The sequence below is a fragment of the Solanum verrucosum genome, unplaced genomic scaffold, assembly GCF_900185275.1.
Source record: "Solanum verrucosum unplaced genomic scaffold, falcon-dt-bn FXZP01000060.1, whole genome shotgun sequence".
Classification (NCBI taxonomy): Eukaryota; Viridiplantae; Streptophyta; class Magnoliopsida; order Solanales; family Solanaceae; genus Solanum; species Solanum verrucosum.
The window spans coordinates 10,869,681-10,890,543 of record NW_026020129.1 but is presented as its reverse complement, the minus strand read 5'-3'; the positions used below and the strand labels follow the sequence as shown (position 1 = coordinate 10,890,543).

Genomic DNA, 20,863 nt, shown 5'->3' with positions numbered 1-20,863 from the left:
AGCAGCCTGGACATTTAGCATTCTGAGTTACTCACTGCATCATTCAAAAAAGAAATATTAGAATTTTGACATTGAAAAAGAAACTCAAGAACTACTATCGAAAGGTAATAGAATACGCACATGAGAAGAATACAAGAAATTATCCATCATTTGCTAACTCGTGAGGTATCTGAACAACATTGTCTCTGGAAATAGAGGTAGAGTCAAACCTCATTGCAAGTAGTTCTTCATTGGTATACTTCAATCTTTGATCTAGTTTTCACATAATGAAAAGAAGGAATGTCAGACAGGAAAAAGAATAGCGTATTTTAGACCAAGATAGGTTTGACAATGCCTTACCAAGAAAACCGTCTCTGATAGATCTAAGGGGAGATGTTGATGACCCTCCCTTCTTGTTTATGTATAGTTTGGCCCGTGGTGTCGCCTGGGACAAAGGTGAGCTAACAGATAACCTTTTCACCAATGCAATACTAAGAAGATCATGCCTTACTTCAATTTGAGGATGCCTTTGCTGAAATGACAACAGAGCATCCTCTGTCATCAGCCAACAACCCCTGAGATCAAGAATCTGCATAGGTGGTGGAGGGTTGAACACATCGAGCCCGGTATTAGTGAGCACACCATCACGAATCCCCAGGGTTACCAAGCTTGTAATAGATGACAACTGATGCAAAGTGGTGTCAGCAAGGGAACCACTCCGTAAAAATAAATGGCTCAATTTACGAAAGCTCGGCAAAGGAGCCAAAGCTGAATCCTTGATTCGAGTCTCCTCCAAATCCAATCTCTCCAAATGTTCAAGAGTAGACAACCCGGACAGTGACGAAACACAATCAAGATCAGAGTCCACCTCATTGGAAATACCTGACATTGTGGTAGATTAACCAACAATGTGAATAAAGAGGGAATAGACAAATGTTATTCTGACCCTACAGGAAAAATATCTCCCTCAATAGGCAACCAAATTGCTACTTCAAGTTCCACTCTACTTAATATTTGGTTGGATAGGGCATTTTACAAATCTGAAAATTTATTTCAAGCTCAACTTGATCTTATTTTAAATGATTTTCACCACAAAGTTGATTCGACAATTCATCGATTACTTCCCCAAAAGTTACTCGTTCAAATTACCAGGGTCTGTTCACCTTGTAATAGTCTAGCCTAGAGTGTGGGATACACACTGATATCATGGTATTATCTTCAAGTATTTAAGCATCCTGTACAGCTATCTAGTTTCCAATTACAGAGAAATTGGGGACCACAAAAAAAAAACTGAATTAAAGAAGTACAGGAAATATAGAGGAGAAGAGCATATCATACCTCTGATATTTGTACCACTCATATTGATATATTTTAGCAAAGGCATGATGCACATGAAGGGAATAGCAGAATCATCAATGGCTGTGTAAGATAACAATAAAGTTTCAAGATTGGGAACAAAACCAGCTAAGGTTCCCAGTCCTGCAGAGCTTAATTTTGTCCGGCTGAGATTTAGATGACGCAAATTTTGACCTACAAATGCAATGTGTTCAACTGACTCATCTCCTGCAGATGTACCACTGAGATCTAAATCTGATATCATTCTCATATATGGCAAAAAACAGAACGAATTAAGAGATGAATTGGAAAGATCCAGAAGAGAGAGGGAGGATGTTTCAAGGTGTAGGAAAGCTTCAGAGACATCCTTTATGGTTGCTCCAGACAGAATAAGCTTTGTAAGAAGAGCTTTCTGCCCTTCTCCTTCGAATATGGAATGTATTGTACAATTGCTCATGTTTAGGCATGCAAGAGAAGGCAGACATGGCAACATAGTGACCTTGGTCCAGGCCAAATTCAGAGAACTTAATTTCGGGAACCATTTAAGATGAGATGCTCCTTTGTTTGATACTACACTCCCCCAAATATCCAAATGTTGTAGCTTCCTGAGAACCTTCCAGAACCATAAAACGTGTCATTGATCTTGAAAAATTTCAAACATTATAAATAAGTAATGGACGAAATGATTAAAAAACAATCAATAACAGTTTCGTTTAGTGAGTACGCCAAGCTTAAAGCATCTTTTCTCACCGTGTGCTTTTCTGTAACCAAGGAAAAAGTAAATCAAAGAAGGAAAGCTGTGCTCTATCCTCTTGATTGGTTTTAAAGGAAAAAGAAAAACTGTTAGCTGATTTCTTTCAAAATCAAAAGAAGTGCTCCCAAATGGTAAGCAATCTCACTACTCTGCTACTGATTTTTTTCCTTTCAACCTTTTCTGCAAATCAAAAAAGAGGAGAAATTTCAAGCTTTTCCTCCATTTTTTTTTTCTCTTGATTAAATAAAAAAGAGAAGCGAAAAATTTCAAGCTTCCCCTTCTTTCTTTTCCCTGATTTGCAAACAAAGAGCTAGTTCGTGGACGGGCTATATATGTGGCAAGTAATGTTGGATATCTATAATAAGTATGCATATGTATTCTCTCTGGATAGGACACAAAACATAGAATAAAGAGAAATACGGCATGGCACACGTAACTCTCAACCTAACACTCCCATGGTTAAAGAGGAAATACGGCATGGCACACGTAACTCTCAACCTAACACTCCCAAGGTTAAAGAGGAAATACGCCTTGGTTACACCATAAGGAAAGGGTGGGGAGAAGAAAGACAAGATATTAAAGACGTGTGAACAGTAGATGTCTACCTTAAGATTACACAGAGCCGAATCAGATACAGGCAGGCCTCCCAAATCTAAGAAAGATAAGTTGGTTAACGAAGTCAGGAGTATCACACCATCAGCTGTGACACTTGTTTCTGGAATCCACAACTTTTCCAAACTTGGGATAGTTGTTAGATGTCTAACTCCATCATCAGTAATCTTCGAGCACCTGGAGAGGTCAAGCTCCTTTAAGTTTGTCATTCCTGATGAAAACAATAACATAGCTCTATAAGTAAACATTTCAAGTGTCATAATTAATTGTGAACTACGTCTAAAAACAAAGAAATAACAGATTTAGAGGAGAATATAACAGAAACTTAGCTAGGTTAGTCACATTTATCAAAAGAAAATTGGAGGTCAATTTAAGGTTACCTATAATAGCCCAAATGGCTGAACTGTTAATTTTGTTACAATCTGATAAATTTAGAGAATGCAAGTGCTCAAAACCACCTATATATGCCATCCATTCTGCATCCACAAAACTCTCTCCCCTTAAGTCGATCCCGTCGACACAAAATTTAAACACTCTGCACAAGAAAATATATATCAGCTTCTGGAGAAGATAATGTAAGAATTCAACACATGGAAGAAAGAAGTCCTTAGCTTAAGCAGACAATAAATTTTGATGTCACATTGTTGAAGAATTTAGTAAGATTATGGGAAAACATCAGTTTTTTTTTTTTTTTTTGATGCAAGGAAAACCCACAACCGCTGTCCTGTCCTTTGAGTGCGCACAGGGTAAAACCCCCGCTCCTATGCAATAGCTCGCAAACCACACATGAGAGGTAACCCGCACTAAGCAAGCCCAGTGCAACAAGCTCAACCCAGAAGGCAAACCCCTTGCTTTCGCTGGCAAGGGGTTTCGAACATGAGATCTCCAACATGGAAGTCCCAAGCCCAAATCACTGGGCCACCCCGCAGGATAAAACATCAGCTTTACAATCACATCGCTAAGACGATTCTTAGATATAAAAATAATAAGATGATACTACTATCATCATTGCATCACAGAAGTTCTACATTAGGAGTCTCATTTCACTAAGAAAGCAATAAAGTTGAACCACAACACACACCACCCTCCCTCCTCGTAGCGCCACAGAAAATATATAATAGAAACATAAAATGAATCTAAAGCTTTCTTGATGTTAGAGCTAGATGGCATTAACAAAAAGTATTGATCTATTTAGATCCAAAAAAATATTAAAGCAGTTTCAAGGATGTGAAGAGCATTTTACATCATTGCACGACCAATATCCTGAAGATATATGTCTTCTACTCAGGCCAACGCAAATATGGTGCTTTATAATACCCAGCCACTAGTGGTGTATTCAGGATTTTTGGCTCGCCGGTGCTCACTTCGTTTGATATAAAGTTACTACAAATGACATATTATAAGTGCACAACTGTTTAAATGTGATAATTTAGAAAGTTAATTAGAAAAATTATGATTAATATTACCATTATTTTTAGAAATAAATAAATAATTTTTTCACTCTTTGCAACAAAAAGTAAGATAAGTGATTGAACGCTGATTTTTTTCTCTTTCTATGCTACAAGAAATTACATAAACATAAAGGAAATAAAAACTGAAAGTTAAGTTAACAAAGAAAGTAAAAAAATAAGGAACACGGAAAAATCAGTTAAAGATTACTCGGACTTGTAAAACAATCATATCGCCTAAGAATCGAACCCTTATTTCCCCCAAAATACTGCCTTCAAACAAGCCACCCTACCAAAGCACCCATTAGGTTTCTGGTTCACTGGGTTCTATTGGGTTAATATATTTTTTTTTCGAGCAGTTTTTATATAGATATAAATAATTTATTTCGGGGACAATGGGTGATCGAGCAGCCGGTAGTCTGTACATGGGTCCACCCCTGCCAGCCACCACATTAAGCAAATATAAACTTTCTATAAACTTAGACTCAAAGGTTGGAGGCAGATTAGGATCCAAGATTTAAACTCTATTAGTTCAAGTTTAAGATTACTAGCATTGAACCCATTATATTTTTAAAGTTATAAGTTCATATCTACTATTAATTGCGATTCTAGTAAATTGTTACACATAAATTTATGCTCCGCGTCAAAAGTTACGGGTTCGATTGAACCCCTAACTGTAATGCTACATACGCCTCTGGTTGGAGCGCCTATATAACAAAAAGCCATGACCAAAATATCAAGCAATGCAACTCTTTCACTTGCATCTATACACTCATTATTTCTATTCTCCCATTTTCTATTAAGTTTTGTCACATGCCATTTTGTTCATCAATTATCTACACACTAAATGCCATTTTCCCTTTTAAACTATCTACACACAAAATCATCAATGCCATTTTCCCTTTTATACTATCAATCTCACCAAATGTTTGAAATCAAACTATGCACAGATTGATTTTGACTTTTGCAAACTGTTGCTATGCAGCATCAGGAATTTCTAAAACAGTAAGATCATTTTTTCTCGATATTCACATTAATTACAACTTGAGCTGCTCCATAACTGCTAGATTATGAAAAATCACATTTCAGGACAGTGGCAAATTAGAGTAATTAAGTATACTGAAAAATCAAATGATGCTAATTACAGGACAGTGCAAAATTTAATTAAGCATACAGAAAGAAAAAAAAAAGATTTAAGTCGTAATTAGGATATAATACTCGAGTAAAGACGGGAAGAGGAGACGACGGCGAAGAAGACGGTGAAGAAGAGCTTCGGCGAGGTGAGAAGGCATCATTTCCAGTGTCCGCCGCTGTCTCCGCCACGCTTCGACGGCGTCAAGGCTCTCCGTCGCCGATTTCATGCACATCTCAACCAGTTGGCTATCCATTTTTTCAGATCGGAAATTGATCGGAGTTTCCAAGAAAACTGGTAAGTCTTAACAAAAACCAAAAGTACTTGTCCAGCAAGACTTTTTTTTTTTTTTAATTCAATTGAGTTCTATTTTAAAAAATCCCGTCAAGTGTTTCATATTCTTATTGAGGTCGACTAAATTTAAGTTCACATTAAAAAATCTCATATTGTAATTAAAACACATTCGTCGTATCTAATACATTTATTTATCAAGCTTGACTAATTAAATTCACGCTGAATACTTTTAGAAGTTTCTTTTCAAAAATAAATCTCGTCAAGTATTTCGTATTCTTATTGAGGCTCGATTAAGTTTCAACTCGTATTAAAAATTCTTATATTGAAGTTAAACACTCTATATCGTGTATGATATATTTATTTATCAAGTTGAGCTAATTAAATTTGCACCAAGCAATTCTACTTTGAGAACTTAAATGTCAAAGGGTTTAGTTATTAGGAGTAGTGAAATATTTTTCTTTAATGTGCTAAAAGGAAATTGTCATTTGCCTAGATTTTTGTTAACTTTGTTGTTAATAAATGATGGCAAGACACAAATTTTGAATTTTTACATGTTTTACTATAGTAAATTATGTAAATCGTTTTATTTAACAGACTATAATATTAAAAGAGAAAATTTTTATATTGTTAATTATGTATTGAATTAAAGTATCTCAAATCATCTAAATAAAAGTCCTAAGGAATATAAAAGTAATCCACTAAATCTTGAAAAAAAAAAAAAACACAAAAACAAGGCACCAAATCATCCAAGTTCCTTTCACTCTAATCTAATGTCTCATAAATTTTCCTTTCTAATGAATTAAAAGTTATCCTAAGAAATATATAATATATAACTTTTAAAAATATTATAATTTTAGCTGAGAGTGGAATAAAAACAAATAATTATACCAACAATTCTAAAATCTCTTACTAGTTAAGATAATGTGTAGTCATTAGTCAAGGATGGATAGTCGTGAGTTCATAATCTATTATTTACTAAAAAAAAATTAAAAATTTTTCTTTGATATACTTTTTAAGTTTTGTATGAAAATTACTAAGTTCATATAAATTGAATCAATACTAATTTCTTTTTTATATTCAAAAATTTGAACCCAAAACTTCCAGTAAGGATGTGGACGAATCCATGCATAGTTATTATATTAGTACTAGTTATTATGATGATACCCCACCCAAAAATCAAATTTAGTAAAACAAAGAGGGCACAAATTATTTTATTTCTATAATATATATACGAATGTATTACGTCGTATTTAAAAAAGTAGTCTCCAACTTATTCATCTCTTTTTTAGAAGACTATTTTGGAATTCAAAAATTTGTGATGGGCATAAAATAAAGACAAATTATTTTAAGTAAATAAATGGAAAATTACATCTATATATTTCTTTTATTTGACTCCATTGTATATTTTTCTACAACTTCCAAAATTTTCAACAATTTAGACATATTAACCTACTCAAATCTTAGATTTTGATGCAATATTTTTCAATTAAATTAACGTAAAATCGAACTTCATATCGAATCAAATATTATTTATATAAAAAAGGAAAAATTGCCTCTTTTAATTCCTTAAATATCAAACATACTTTAGTTTTAGTCCTTAATATTTATCATTAATTATAATTTCATTGTGAATAACAACACTTTCATTTCTTCATTGGAGTAGTTGTTTCTTCTTTTGTTTATGTTTGTTCAGATTTTTTTTTAATCTAACAGGTGATTTGAATATTTATTTTTATTTTTATTTTAAAGTGAATAAAAATATATTATTCTGATATCAATAAAATCAGTTCTAAGACACGTAAAATTACATCTTTAAAGGGAAACAATAACATCCTTGCCCATACAAAATCCACTTGTGCCATGACATATCTAGCATGATGATCATTAAAAAAAATGTGAATTTCGAACAAAAAAAAATTTTCAAATATATTTCTAAAAAGTTATTTCTTGTTGAAAATCCAAGAATCTTTAGTCGTATTAATCCTTTCATGGCAATTGGCATGCTTAATCTTTTTATTTTAGTACTACTTATATTGGATTCTAAATACTCTTGAAGTTGATTTGAAAATAGATATAAATTTTGATTTTATCTATTTCGTCTTGAACTATTTCACATTTTATTTGTATTTATTTTATTTCTTAATTACTCAATAAAGATAACAAATGCAACCCCATTGATTCATTAGTTCACTTATAAACCGTCTATATAGATAAAAGATTTAGAAAAGACAATGATTTAAAGTAATACTAATTAATAATCATTTTTTTAAAAAAAGAATTGTTAAATAACTAAATAATTATTATTTTGTAAATTTTATACCTAAACTATTATGTGTTCTTGTTACCTCTCCCCCGATATTCCATCTCTCCTACTATAACTTCATTTAAATTAAAAAGACCTTGATCGAATATACGATATACTGAGAGGTGCGTGAAAAATAAAAAAAAACTCATAAAAATGAACTTACATAGCACAACGAATTCATGGTAGTTCATGGCCTCATCTTTTCTAAAGTGAGATAGTTTAAATATAAAACTCGCAAAAATAATACTAATAGCTATTATAAAACTCGCAACTATTCACTCAATTTTATTTTGCATAAGGTGGGACATAAGATAAAATATGAACAAGTGGTCAATTTGAGTTTGGGAATGACAATAGCAAATTTGTTTTTTTGAACATCAAACTAAATTTAGAAAAATTTAGTATAAGCAAGTGGCTTGTATAGTCCACAGGATTTAAGGTAGAGTGACACGAAATTAGGTGCACCAATTTTCATATAAGTTTGCTGAATTTTCTTCATCAAAATTCACACTTGTCTGTCATATAATAATAATAAATTGAACCTTCCCAAAAATAAAAATAACATTTTATTTCTTCGTTTATTTTTATTTATTCATTTAAAATTTAGTAAACTCCTAAAAATGATGATTAATATTAAATATATTATCTAACGATTTGAGAAATTCTTGCAAGAATTATAACTTTAGTACGTAGTTGTCTCTTTTTTATATCAAACTTTTTTTTTCTTCAAAAACTCATAAATCATCCATTATCAGCATATTGATCTACATTTTATTGGATATTGAACTTCAGGTCCATATTGCACTAGAAAAATATAAATATAGTTTGCTAGAAAAAAAAAAGAAAAATTTGAAAACATTGTTTAGTTAAAAATCAGAAAATATATAGCGGTATTTCATTTACTTCGATTATCGTATTATTTTTTATTACTATATATATTTTTTTCTTAGTTATTTTCAATAAAACTTTTTTGATATTGTATTTATGTTACATACATGTATTTGATTTTTGATAAACTTATTCAAAGCTAGAGTCTATCGAAAACACACTCGATCTTTACCTTTATAAGGTTGGAGATAAGGCTAGTATTAAAATTTTCAAACTTCATTTATGTATGAAATTATAATGAATATATTATTATTGTGTCTGTGAAGGATAAAAATACACAACAAAATATTCTAATTTTCTTAGTTTTAAAATTGAGCTGTTAATTAAGTGTACGAGTTTCTTATCTGAAAAGTTAACAGATGAAACACGGAAATAATATATTTAGTCGAACGCTAATATGACGAGTAAAAGTGAATAGAGAAAATACGAAAATAATATATTCAGCCGAACGTCGAACACCCGCAATTTGTAATTGCTACGTGTAAATATGAGAGGCAAATAGTGCATATACGTGTCATCTCACCTTGCCACCTTTCCCTCTTTGTCACCAATGACATATTCCCCTAAAAGGCATCGTTTGGTTGCAAAAATAGATATTTATTTTAAAAAATTAAAGACAAAATTAAAATTTAAAATTTAAAATTTATGAGTATAAAATTCTAATCTTTTTAAATTTTTAGATTTTAAATTAATAATTCAATATATATAAAGAATTTCTTACTATAAATTCAGAATCTCAAACAAAAATTACCGAGCTCGTAGCTAATACTCTGGATCCGCTCCTATCCCTACCATCTTAATTGTATCTTTTTTAGGGAAAAGGGTCTGAAAAATACTTCAATTTTGATCGAAATTGCTATTACGATACCAAACTTTGGAAAGGATATATGTGCCTACGTGGACATCATAAATATTGCATCATTTTAAATAGTAATGTGTCCATGTGGGCACATATATGCCTTTAAAATACACTATTAAATAGTGTAGGGGGTAAAAGGTCTTCCATAAAGTTTGGTATCGTAACAACAATTTCGGCCAAAGTTAATGTATTTTTTAGATCATTTTCCCATTTTTTTTTTACTAATTTACAATTAAAGAGAACATCTAATATAATATAACATAAAAATCAATTATATATAATATAATCATGTTAATATAAAATGTTGTTATAGAAAATTTCTGCTACATCATAGATGTCTAATTGTTATATGTATGGTTTGGTTGGCATTTTTGTTGTCACATATAATTATAGGAATTTGCATACTATTTCATGCAAAGATTCAAAGAATTAAAATGGCAAATTATGCTAAGCAGTTTTTTCTTTAAAAAACAAACAAAACGTGTAATTTTTATTTTTAAAAATAATTCATGCATTATTTATCATGTATAACTTGCCATTAACCAAACAGCCCTTAAGCCACTTGATTATTTTTTTAGCTCCTGCTTCTTCCACCCCACCCCTCACTCCCACCACCCTACGCAACCATAATGCAAACTTTGTATTAAAATTCTATCATTTGTCTAGTTCAAGGTTACTACTTCCTACTACATTATATACACACATCAAGTACCAAAAAATATACTACCAATAATATTATAACATATAGTGTTATTATTGTTATTAAGTGTAGAATTATAATGGTATCAGATCCAGGAAATAATAAGCCAAGAGATGTCTTTCACAAAAGAATTCTTAAATCGTACCATAAAAGACAACAACTTCAACAACGTATCATGACTTCTACAAATTCATCCGATGAAGATGGCGCAGCTTCAACTTATCGAGATCAGGACGGGAATTTTATCCCTAAAAAACGTTTTCGCCTAAGGGAAAATGAACCGATTGATAAAAGTTCGTCTAATAGTACTACTACTACTAATGCTATCGAGTCGAGCTCGATGGGTAGTAGTAGTACTGTTGTTAAAGTTCAACATGATAATATAGAGTTGAAATATGAATGTATATCGATGATCGGACGGAGGAGAGTGATGGAAGACGCTATAAAGGCGTCGATTAAAATAGCGAATAATGAGTTTGTGTTTTTCAGAGCGTATGATGGTCATGGAGGGTCTAGGGTTTCACAGGCATGTCGTGATCGTTTAGATTATGTACTCGAGGAGGAATTATTAAACGCTAAGAGAAAATTAATGAATAATAATGATGATGATGATAATGATACTGATGAAAATGATAGGGGTAATAGTAGTCAGCAGGTGGATTGGGAAAAAGTGATGGTGATGTGCTTTTCGAAGATGGATAATGAAGTTATGAGAGAAGGGAATAGGACAGTAGGGTATGAAGAGGGTAGATTTGAGGATGGAAGGAAAACGGTGGGATCTGTGGCGGTGGTGGTGATGGTGGGGAAAGAAGAAATAGTGGTGGCTAATTGTGGCAATTGTAGGGCTATACTTTGTAGTCGTGGTGTTGCTATACCCTTGTCCAATGACCATAAGGTAAGTCATTTTTCTAATTTTTAATGATTTTTTTGTAGATCTGAGTAGAAAAGAAGAAAGGAACGCAATAGATCAAAAATCAACGCACTTTATTCATGTAATAATCAAAAGCACTACATGGAATCAGAGCAGCACGCATCACTTCTAGAGACATTCTCCTTTACAACAATTCCACTTCACTTTATTTTCGATCGTACTTTACATTTACTAACTAATTTATATATGTGTCGAATGACTAGTTAGAAAATTTCCTTATTTTCATAATTTAAACTCAAAATTTAGGATCTATCACCTAAATTATGTTTGGTGGTTAAGAGTATATGCATCTTTTGCCATCACCCTTAGATGATTTGTTACTAGGACTTATCGAGTCACAAAAATTTAATTTCTATATACTGATAGTCTAAAAATTATATATAGTTATTTGAAATCAAGACATATACTACATATTTTTATCATATAATAGGTTCAAATTATATCAATATTATTCAAATTTATTTGTGCATGTGTAATTTTTTTAATGTAGCCTGATAGACCAGATGAGAAGAAAAGGGTAGAAGCAGCAGGTGGTAAAATTCTTAATTTGAATGGTTATAGAGTTCAAGGAATCCTTGCTACTTCAAGATCCATAGGTACACATTTTGATCCACTTTCGTTTATTTTTACTTGTTTAGTTTAAAAAATTTAAGATATAATTTAATATTTTATACTTATTTCACCTTTATTATTACAACATTTAATTAAAGGATAAGATAATTAAACATTTTTTTTAACTTTTTAAAAAGTGAATAATTTTCTTAAGGAATGTGTCCGAGGTAAAAACACTACTGAGACGGAGGGAGACACTCATCATAAGTTGAAACAAGTGTCGATGAACAATTGGTCCATTTGTAGGTTGGTGACACTTGTCGGAATTTGGACTAGCTACATTGAAGGCATTATTGACACGTGTTGCTCCCTCGTCAAAATCATTTGACACGTGAACTAAATTATTTTGAAATTATAATTATTGAATTAATTTATCCCACATGAGAGATAAGACAAAATAATCTCAAGTTGGACGTTATACTGCATTTAGTAGACAAATATAATTCTATTCAATCATCATATATATTTTAGACTTAATTCTGATACGTATATTTCATCTTATTTCGCGTACCAAACGATCCATGTAAAAGTTGGACATCATTTTATTTGTAACATACTTTCTTGTTAGTTCAAAAAATCATTGGAATTTGTTTCAATTAAACAGGTGATCATTGTCTAAAACCATTTGTGATACCAGAGCCAGAAGTGACAGTGTACAAACGTAACGAATTGGACGAATTCATAGTAATTGCCACAGATGGTTTATGGGATGTTGTGTCCAACGAGGTAACGTGCGACGTCGCGAGAAAATGTCTCGGACAGATTCGGAGGAAGTTCCCCGAACGAGACAGTGCGGCGGATACCGCCGCACTTTTAGCCGAGTTGGCTATTGCTAAGGGAAGTAAAGACAATATTAGTGTTATAGTAGTTGAGCTTGATAAAATGAGTGAATAGTATTAATAAAGTTTTTGTCTTGTTTTAATTTTCACCAAATTAGTGTTTGTTTGTGTTGGTTCTCACTTTTGGTGACTAGTTTATTTGCCAAGTTGAGTGACAAAAATAGTTGGTTAAGTCCAATGTTTTGTATATAGTTGGAGAAGAGGTTTGTTTTAGATTGGTTTAATGTTTGATGACACCAATCTTTATTGTATATGTACTAGAATGTTTGGTTTCTTCATGTCATATTGTAAAAAAAAATTGGTGCCTCATGTTTGATTAGATCTCCTGGATCGGATGGTAGATTCGATCAGTCTCGCGATGTTGTGAAATGTCTTTTTTGATGTAAAGAGGTACCATCACAACAACTTAATTTGTCTAGTATAAATAATTAGGGTTTCTTAATCAGGACTTTCATTAGTCTTTCATCATAATCAGAGATGGATTCAAGACTTGTTATGCCTTTAAACTCGAACTAGAGACCATATGCAGAAAATACACATAGTACTAAAAACTTGTCAATTTAGTATTGAGTACGCCTCTTGTCTTTCATAAGATATGAATAAAAGAGAAATTGTGTTTGGAATACAATTGACAACAACATATTTGGTATAAGCCCCCACAAGATGGAGCAAGGGAGATGATTTACACAGACCTTACTTTACTTGTTACCCTACCTCAGAGGTAGAGAGGTTGTTTCTGATAGACCCTAGCTCAAGAGAAACAATTCAAATGGCATCAACAAGTAGAGCCAAAATCTAGTATTAGAAATGGTGTATTACAAGTTGCTAAACTGTTCTTTGAACAAAGCTTACAACATCACAATACAAAAAAAAACAAAGTGAAATGCAAAATTGATTAGGATCATTTCAAACTTGCATTCAAATTACAAAGGTAAATGAAGACTTTAGATGATATAATAATAATATAGAGAAGCAAAAAGCAAAACTTTCTTTGCTTCACAACCCCTTTCACTCTTTTTCTCTGTTTCTCAAACACTATGTGTATATATATAAAGTGGAGGAGAAAGAGGATGAGCACTTGTATAAACTCGTCTCTTCACTCCTTTCTTCCTCCGACTTCTCCACATTATCAACCTAAAACGTCGTTATCTAAAGTCCTAATCAAAAGCAAACCAACAAGACGTTGAAACTTACAGACAAACTTCCAAGAGAACGAAAAAAGAACGATGAAAGGACTTGCTTGACCCCGCCGTTTAGTAGTAGTAGTAGTAGTATAGCTGCACAAGTCTTACATTAGAACCACAAGAAAAATGTGTGAGCATTTCATTTCCACTTCCTTTTTTTAACTTCTTGATGTCTTCTAGACTAGAGTGTAGCTTGAAACGGAGACGATTGCAGGTGAAGCAGTGTGAATGTACACAAACTCTAGGCTTTTACCAGCTGGTAATGAGTTGAGCCAAGCTGGGAAGATGAACGAGTTACCGTACTTTGTTAGACCCCAGAGAGGACCATAGAGCTTGACTATTGAGAGCTTCAAGTTCTTAACCGTCTTTCCAGACTTGTTGGTTACAACTGCTGAGTATCTGTAGTAAGTCTTCCCATTCAGAGCCCATGAACTAGTTGCCCTTTGTTGAATAGTAACATGAGCATTAGCTGCAAAATACACATGTTGATTAGATTCCATCGAAACTTTACTATTGCAACAACATCATATCCAATGTAATACGACAAGTCTAGTCTAGGGAAGGTAGTGTGACGCAGACCTTACCCCTAACCTTGGGAGGTAGAGAGGTTGTTTCTGATAGAAACTCGACTAATGGCAATATTTAGAATTGGTCGATATAATACATTGACATACGAATAGCAAGTGAAAATACCTGGGACTGGAAGTACTCTTGGCCTTGGAGCTGGAGTTACTTTAGTTCTTGGAGCTGGCTTTGGCGTTGGCTTTGGGTCAGGAACAACTGTAAGAAAAAATTATCAGCATAAAACTTTGTAACATACAACTAAATGACATATACGAAGATGTTATTACTACAACGTCTCAATCCCAAGCAAGTTGTTGTAGTTGGGACGGCTAGCTAAAGCTAGTTATTTTATGATGAATCCTCGGAAAACTCATATAAAGATGTTAATTCACTAAAATGTACCTGGAAGGAGCTGATTGTAACCGCTGTGACCAGCATGAAGTCTTGCCAACACACCGATCAACGGAGCATTGTTGTAAGTGGCAGGCTCAGTTTGCTCATAGTTATCTCTTTGATCAGCAAAGTTGTCATAGGCATCAGGTCCACCAACAAGAGCACCAGTAAGGAGATTAGGATCGCTCGCCTTTCTGCTATACCAGGTAGCATAGCCTCCCCGGCAGCTAACAAAACTAGGATTAACCTTAAACGAGACAATGGAGGAAGCTCTGTGATGTACTTGTCTCGGGTAATTGTTTCCATATCCCACCATGTAACTTGTTGCTCTCGGGTTGTCACCAAGAATGTAGTCCACCTATAACAACATCAAACATGATGATTAGTTCACCAAGAACACATTGCTAGTTCCATGCTTCAATTTATGATGAATCGTCATAATACAGACTTGTAGCACTCTATCAAAGTTAATATCTTTACCTGAGACTTAGCGAATGAGAGGAGCTCATTCGGAGAAACAGAACCGGAAGAACACTTGAGGTATTTGCCAGCAGAGGCCAAATAGTCAGAATAAGTAGTGGCAAGGAATGCAGCACTAGTAACAAACTGCATATTGTTCCATCTTTGCCTATAGATGAGACCTCCAGGAGTTTTCGGAGTATTTCTGTCACCCTTTCCAAGACATGAACACATAAAGTTCTCTGCTTTCTGCTGGTACTTCTCAAATACAGGTGCATTATGACCAGCTTTACCAGACATCAAGAACTGCCAACATATAATACCAATTAGCTTATCGCTCAGACTCTTCAAAAATGTCATCAGGTGTGTTTCAATCCTCCTAAAGTAGTACATTTTGGATGATTCGACACGTGTACGACAACAAAAGATTGGATTTTTATTTTGTTACCTGAGCAACAAGAGTTTGGACACCAGCATACTTGACATCCCAACCAAATTCAGTCATAGACCAACCAGTTCCACCAAGGGCATCACCATTTCTTCCCAAATAATTCAAGTAAAATTGATTGTTTGATGCCTTGTATAACCATGCTGCTCCCCATAGTAATTCATCCTGTAACCACAAAAAATAACCAAAAATTAGTTGCCACGTTGCACGTGTAAGACATGTATATCTACTCGTTCAACTTATATGTTAAAACAATTCAAACTAATTAAAGATGGAGGGTAAGTTAATTAGTAATATTTATCACTTAATTAATGAATTTCACAACTTACAAACAAAACCTGTAAAAAGCAAAAATGATAAACAAAAAAAATTCTAAAATAACACTTTTAGTCACTCAATTATAGTTAAATTCTGATTTTAGACCTTGTAATATATAAGACATAACATATTTAACCTTCACTTCGTTAAAACGTACACTTTTAATCCTTTCACATAGAAAATATGTTATATGTGGACTGTTTTGTACAAATTTCAATAACACATGAACAAGTACATAGTGGAATACATCATAAAAACAAAAATGATCAAACGTGCACATTTCAAGTAATTGAAAGTAATAATATACTTTAATTAATTATTAACGAGGGATTTATTAACTCGAAAAAAGGAGTTATAATCACGTACCGCGTATCCACTGACAGATCGGTAGTACTTCTGGGCCACAGTAATACTGCTATCATATTTGCCCCTATACTTATCAGCAAACTCGAACAGCTGAAAACAACAAATGACGTAATTAAATCAGAACGACAAGGGTATATTAGGAACTAAATAAAAAATATTGTTACGTGAAGAAGGGTGTGCTTTGTGTGATTGTACAGTACAACTGCACCGACAATACATATCACGTGGAAAAAGCTAAGATTAAGAATCATAAAAGTAGATGTACGGCTGAGATTCAACGAGTAGTAATCAGACGGTTGATAACACACTACCCGTGATAGACGGATAATCTATTGGACCCCACCATGATCCTTTTGTTGCTCCGAAAGATTTTTGCTAACATTTATACCGGCAGGTAAAAATTATATTATTATTATTTCAAATTTAATTATTTCACATTGTAATAAAATGAAAAAAAATAAAATTGATCCGAACTAATTCATTTGTATGTAAAAATCCATCAAAAGAAAAACCGCTCCTTTAAGGAATCGTGTTTGTATTACAAAGGAGAATTATGTGTAAGTAGAACTTATTATTATATTTAATAACTATTTTATCTTAATTATTTATGATAAAATCTCGACTCGAAGTAAGCATTAGTGTGTAAGTAAATAGTTGTAACTAATATGGGCCTTGACCTAACATAACTCAATGCACATGGATCCTTTACCTGTTAAAAAGGTAGGGCAAGACCCACAATGTCGTAAGACTATTCTTATTGAGTAATTTTGAGGGAACGAATAAAATAAAGTTTTTTTTTTCCAACAAAAAAGTTTAGAATCTTTGATAGTGTGAAAATAACGTCATATTTAACTTTAAACTTTTAATTTACATATATTAGTTAATGTCATAAATGCTTGTATGTAAAGTGTAAACTACATTCTTTGGTTGCGACTCTTTTTTAAATCATGTGTGAAAATAAATGATTTGTGAATTGAACTACCTTTTTAGTTAATACTCATATTTTAATTATATTTTCAAATCACAAGTTTCAAAAATGGGTCAAAAAAATTTACTGCTAACTTGCGCCGGTTAAAATATTTTATTATTATGAGGATTTATTTATTACGAGCATAGAAGGGCGTTAAGAGTAATAAATTACGCCACAACAACTAACCTATACCGACAAAAAAGCTGAGCTAATCGTAACTGCCTATTTACTCGGGGCCCTCACTAACATGCGCACTTTTTCCAACACCTAACTAACCTACACCTCTTTCTCACTCTACAGTCTACACACTGAAGACTGAGCCAATTTATTACTCCTAAATTAATCATAATTAGAATAATAAATCATAATTAATGAAAAATTAATTAACCTGATGTGCATGATTAAGGAGCTCATTAGCATAACCCGGATTGTAACGACGGAAGACGATGGAAGCAGCCGCCATGGCGGCGGCTGTTTCACCGGCAAGATCCGACCCGGGATGGTTCGGGTCAATTCGATAAGCAGCTCTTGATGTAGTCATATCTTCTGGTCTTTGCCAACAGTAATGGTCTGTATTACCATCTCCCACCTAACATAATCATAATTAAAATTAGTTAATTAACCACTAAATCCAAATTAAACTTTAATTTACACAAATCAACATTCCATTTGGTCCAATTTTATGTCTATTATAATAAAATATTAGTTAGTTAGTTAATAAGACACTTTTATTCCATTGAAAATGACTTTAAACACATAACAAAAAATATTATTTAAACAAGCAAAATCATATTCTCACTCGCCTTACATACAAACTCCACTTAAGTGTCTAGCTAAGTGATTACTCGCACTCGATATTTATATCAATTTAAATATGAAACTCACTCTAATACCATCGATGTGATCGAGAGCCCAAACGAAAATGAACTAACAAAAAGGATCACATCTACCATTAACAGAACAACTTCATATAAGGAGACCGTCAGTCTTGTATTAGAACTTTCACTCACTCTAATACAATGATTAAACGATAAAAATCGAGTGCGGATAAATTTTTACCTCTCCGTAAAGAACATAAGGTTCAGGATGAGCTTTGAGTAGATAATCAGTACCCCACTTAACAGCATCCATAGCATGGCTAAGTTCACCACTAGCAGCCATTTGTCTACCATATTCCAAAATACTCCATGACAACATTGTAACAGTAAATGCCATGGGTAAACCAAATTTCACATTATCACCAGCATCATAATACCCTCCAACCAAATCAATCTACAGCAAAAAATTCAAAATTCAAAATTCAAATTCATTACAAACAATTTACAACTAACAGATAGTTAATTAGTGAGTAATTTTATTACATACCCCATTAGCTTTTCCATCATTAAGTCCAGAATTACCCCTCCATTGAACTCTCTGGTTATGAGGAAGATACCCAGATCTCTGAGCTTCATAAAATAAAAAGCTCTTACTCAGAGCTTCACCATAATTATGTCCAGCTAATGCTACTGGAACAACAAGAATAATCAGAAAAACCAGAGAACCAACAAAACCCTTCATTTTTTGTTCACTCTGCAGATCTGTTGTTTTGTATACAAATAACTACAAGTAATGGGCAATGCTGGTTAGTTTATCAGATAAAAACTTACTGATAAACTAAGCCCTTTGATATAAAATGAAGTTTATGAAATTTGAGAGCATAAGGAGAAGAGAGGTTGAAGGAGTATATATGGTGGAGGGAAGACAAAGTGCCAAAAAAAAAATTAATGCAGTTTATTTTATTTTTTTAATGGTTTTTTTAAATTGGTTTTTTAAAAAAATAAAATAATTTGTGGGAATGGAGAAAAATGGTAGGGGTATAGTGCCATGTGCTTTGGTTCTACTATTTAGGGGCAAGATGAAATTAAATTAAATTTTATTTACTAAAAGGAGAAAGAAGAAAAAAAAAAGTGTTTGTAAAGAAGAAATTAAATAGTCAAAAGAGTTTTAGAAAAATGTCTGTGTAATGTTCTATGTTTCACACTATTAATAAAAAAAATAATGATGATGTCTCATTTAATATAAGGAGTTGTATTTAAAGAAATTGCAAAATTTAGTGTAGTATTATTAGGTTTACAATTATAGTAACATATTCAATGTAATTCTACTTACAAAATCTGAAAAGATAAAATGTATAAACGATTTTCAAAAGATCTCTGACTCAAGTAAAGCATATTAAAGTTGTTTGTAAAAGAAATATAGAAGTAAAACGAGCATAACAAATAGGAAAAGCATTAATTAGCATTCAAAATAACAAGGAACAGTAAAAACAACAAATGATATGATAATCGAGGTACATTGATTTTTTTTTATCATTGTGCAAATTATCTCGTAGTTGTCACGACTCTAACAAAGCTCTAAACTATCTCATACAGTAATTTAAACCTTTTCAAAAGTATTCGTGAGGTAAATTTGGACTTTTATATCACTTTAGTTTTCACGTCATCACGTGAAATTCATACATTTTGCATGAGAGCTTCACTAATATCAAGAAAATACGAAATGATTTGCTAGCGACAAAAATATGAATAATCCTAAAACTATAAACATATGGACAAAATTCAAAAGGTAGAAAAGAGTCATTACTATTTTGTATGTGGAAAAAAAATGGCATTGCCAAATGGAATGCTTATTAGAAATATATTCGAACACTGTACAAGTTTTTACATTTTTCTTTTACCAAGTTGAAAAATTAATATTTTAGTCAAAGATAAAGTCCAAAAAGATCCCAAAAAAAAAAGAAATATTATATTTGCAAAACATTTAGTGATGAATTAAAATTATTAAATTCGAACTTACACTCGACATTCGCCTTTGAACTTAATAATTTTCGCCGAGCATACGCATAGAATGACATATTTGTAGTTTTTAAGTCAATACTTTTTAGACTATCATGCATTTGCTATATTATTATAATAATAGGTAAATAATTATAAATATATATTCCTAAAATTCAAATCTATAGTCTATATTATATACCATTTACATAAAATATTCACTAGTGCATCACAATCTACTTTTTAAAAAAAATTTGTTTGATAATTCCTCACTTCGATTTTAATGTTTGGATTTTTGTTAGGTATATTGAAACATATAAAGGAAAATCCAATTTGTTGCTTCTTTACCTTAATTATTTTATCCAATGATGTTGATATTTGCATTTTTATCTAATTTTTAGCTCAAAAAGTGAAGAGATTTAACTGCTCCTTTTAGTATTTTATGTTTCAATCTTTTCATAAAATTATTCAAATTTTTTGTTAAATATATGAAGATGTGATGTACAACTCTGTATTGTCAGTATTTACTAAAATTGCATTTTCTTCCATGAAATTGTCTTTTTAGTTATTTATATGTATCAGACTATAACAGATAACGAAATTAATATAACAATTATAATAAACGACCAATAAAAGTGCATTTTATTAGGAACTAAT

General features: G+C 32.3%; 3 protein-coding genes across 3 annotated transcripts; 1 reads left to right on the top strand and 2 right to left on the bottom strand.

The window, feature by feature from the left end:
- Positions 1 to 120: 120 nt before the first annotated feature.
- On the bottom strand, positions 121 to 5,543 carry LOC125826980 (F-box/LRR-repeat protein 3). Its single transcript, XM_049506333.1, has 6 exons — positions 5,347 to 5,543; positions 3,061 to 3,215; positions 2,674 to 2,891; positions 1,318 to 1,927; positions 340 to 861; positions 121 to 252 (listed from the first exon to the last, which is right to left on the bottom strand). Exons 1-6 carry the CDS (start codon positions 5,514 to 5,516, stop codon positions 140 to 142), a joined length of 1,788 nt encoding a protein of 595 aa, XP_049362290.1. The 5' UTR covers positions 5,517 to 5,543; the 3' UTR covers positions 121 to 139.
- Positions 5,544 to 10,385: 4,842 nt separating this feature from the next.
- LOC125826762 (protein phosphatase 2C 51-like) lies at positions 10,386 to 12,743 on the top strand. The gene is made up of 3 exons (XM_049506099.1): positions 10,386 to 11,201; positions 11,728 to 11,833; positions 12,454 to 12,743. Exons 1-3 carry the CDS (start codon positions 10,386 to 10,388, stop codon positions 12,741 to 12,743), a joined length of 1,212 nt encoding a protein of 403 aa, XP_049362056.1.
- Positions 12,744 to 13,695: 952 nt separating this feature from the next.
- LOC125826346 (endoglucanase 6-like) lies at positions 13,696 to 19,132 on the bottom strand. The gene is made up of 9 exons (XM_049505653.1): positions 18,756 to 19,132; positions 18,450 to 18,662; positions 17,779 to 17,979; positions 16,421 to 16,510; positions 15,737 to 15,901; positions 15,310 to 15,594; positions 14,839 to 15,187; positions 14,566 to 14,652; positions 13,696 to 14,341 (listed from the first exon to the last, which is right to left on the bottom strand). The coding sequence occupies exons 1-9, from the start codon at positions 18,948 to 18,950 to the stop codon at positions 14,049 to 14,051; spliced, it is 1,878 nt and encodes a 625-aa protein (XP_049361610.1). The 5' UTR covers positions 18,951 to 19,132; the 3' UTR covers positions 13,696 to 14,048.
- Between the last annotated feature and the right edge of the window lie 1,731 nt (positions 19,133 to 20,863).

Coding starts and splice junctions, on each gene's coding strand:
- LOC125826762 (XM_049506099.1), top strand. CDS start 10,386: ATGGTATCAGATCCAGGAAATAATAAGCCAAGAGATGTCTTTCACAAA. Junction 11,202..11,727: donor CCTTGTCCAATGACCATAAG/GTAAGTCATTTT, acceptor TTTTTAATGTAG/CCTGATAGACCAGATGAGAA. Junction 11,834..12,453: donor TGCTACTTCAAGATCCATAG/GTACACATTTTG, acceptor TCAATTAAACAG/GTGATCATTGTCTAAAACCA.
- LOC125826346 (XM_049505653.1), bottom strand. CDS start 18,950: ATGAAGGGTTTTGTTGGTTCTCTGGTTTTTCTGATTATTCTTGTTGTT. Junction 16,511..17,778: donor TCCTTAATCATGCACATCAG/GTTAATTAATTT, acceptor TGTTGTTTTCAG/CTGTTCGAGTTTGCTGATAA. Junction 14,342..14,565: donor AAGAGTACTTCCAGTCCCAG/GTATTTTCACTT, acceptor TGTATTTTGCAG/CTAATGCTCATGTTACTATT.
- LOC125826980 (XM_049506333.1), bottom strand. CDS start 5,516: ATGGATAGCCAACTGGTTGAGATGTGCATGAAATCGGCGACGGAGAGC. Junction 2,892..3,060: donor AGCCATTTGGGCTATTATAG/GTAACCTTAAAT, acceptor TGTTTTCATCAG/GAATGACAAACTTAAAGGAG. Junction 862..1,317: donor GAGTGGTACAAATATCAGAG/GTATGATATGCT, acceptor CCACAATGTCAG/GTATTTCCAATGAGGTGGAC.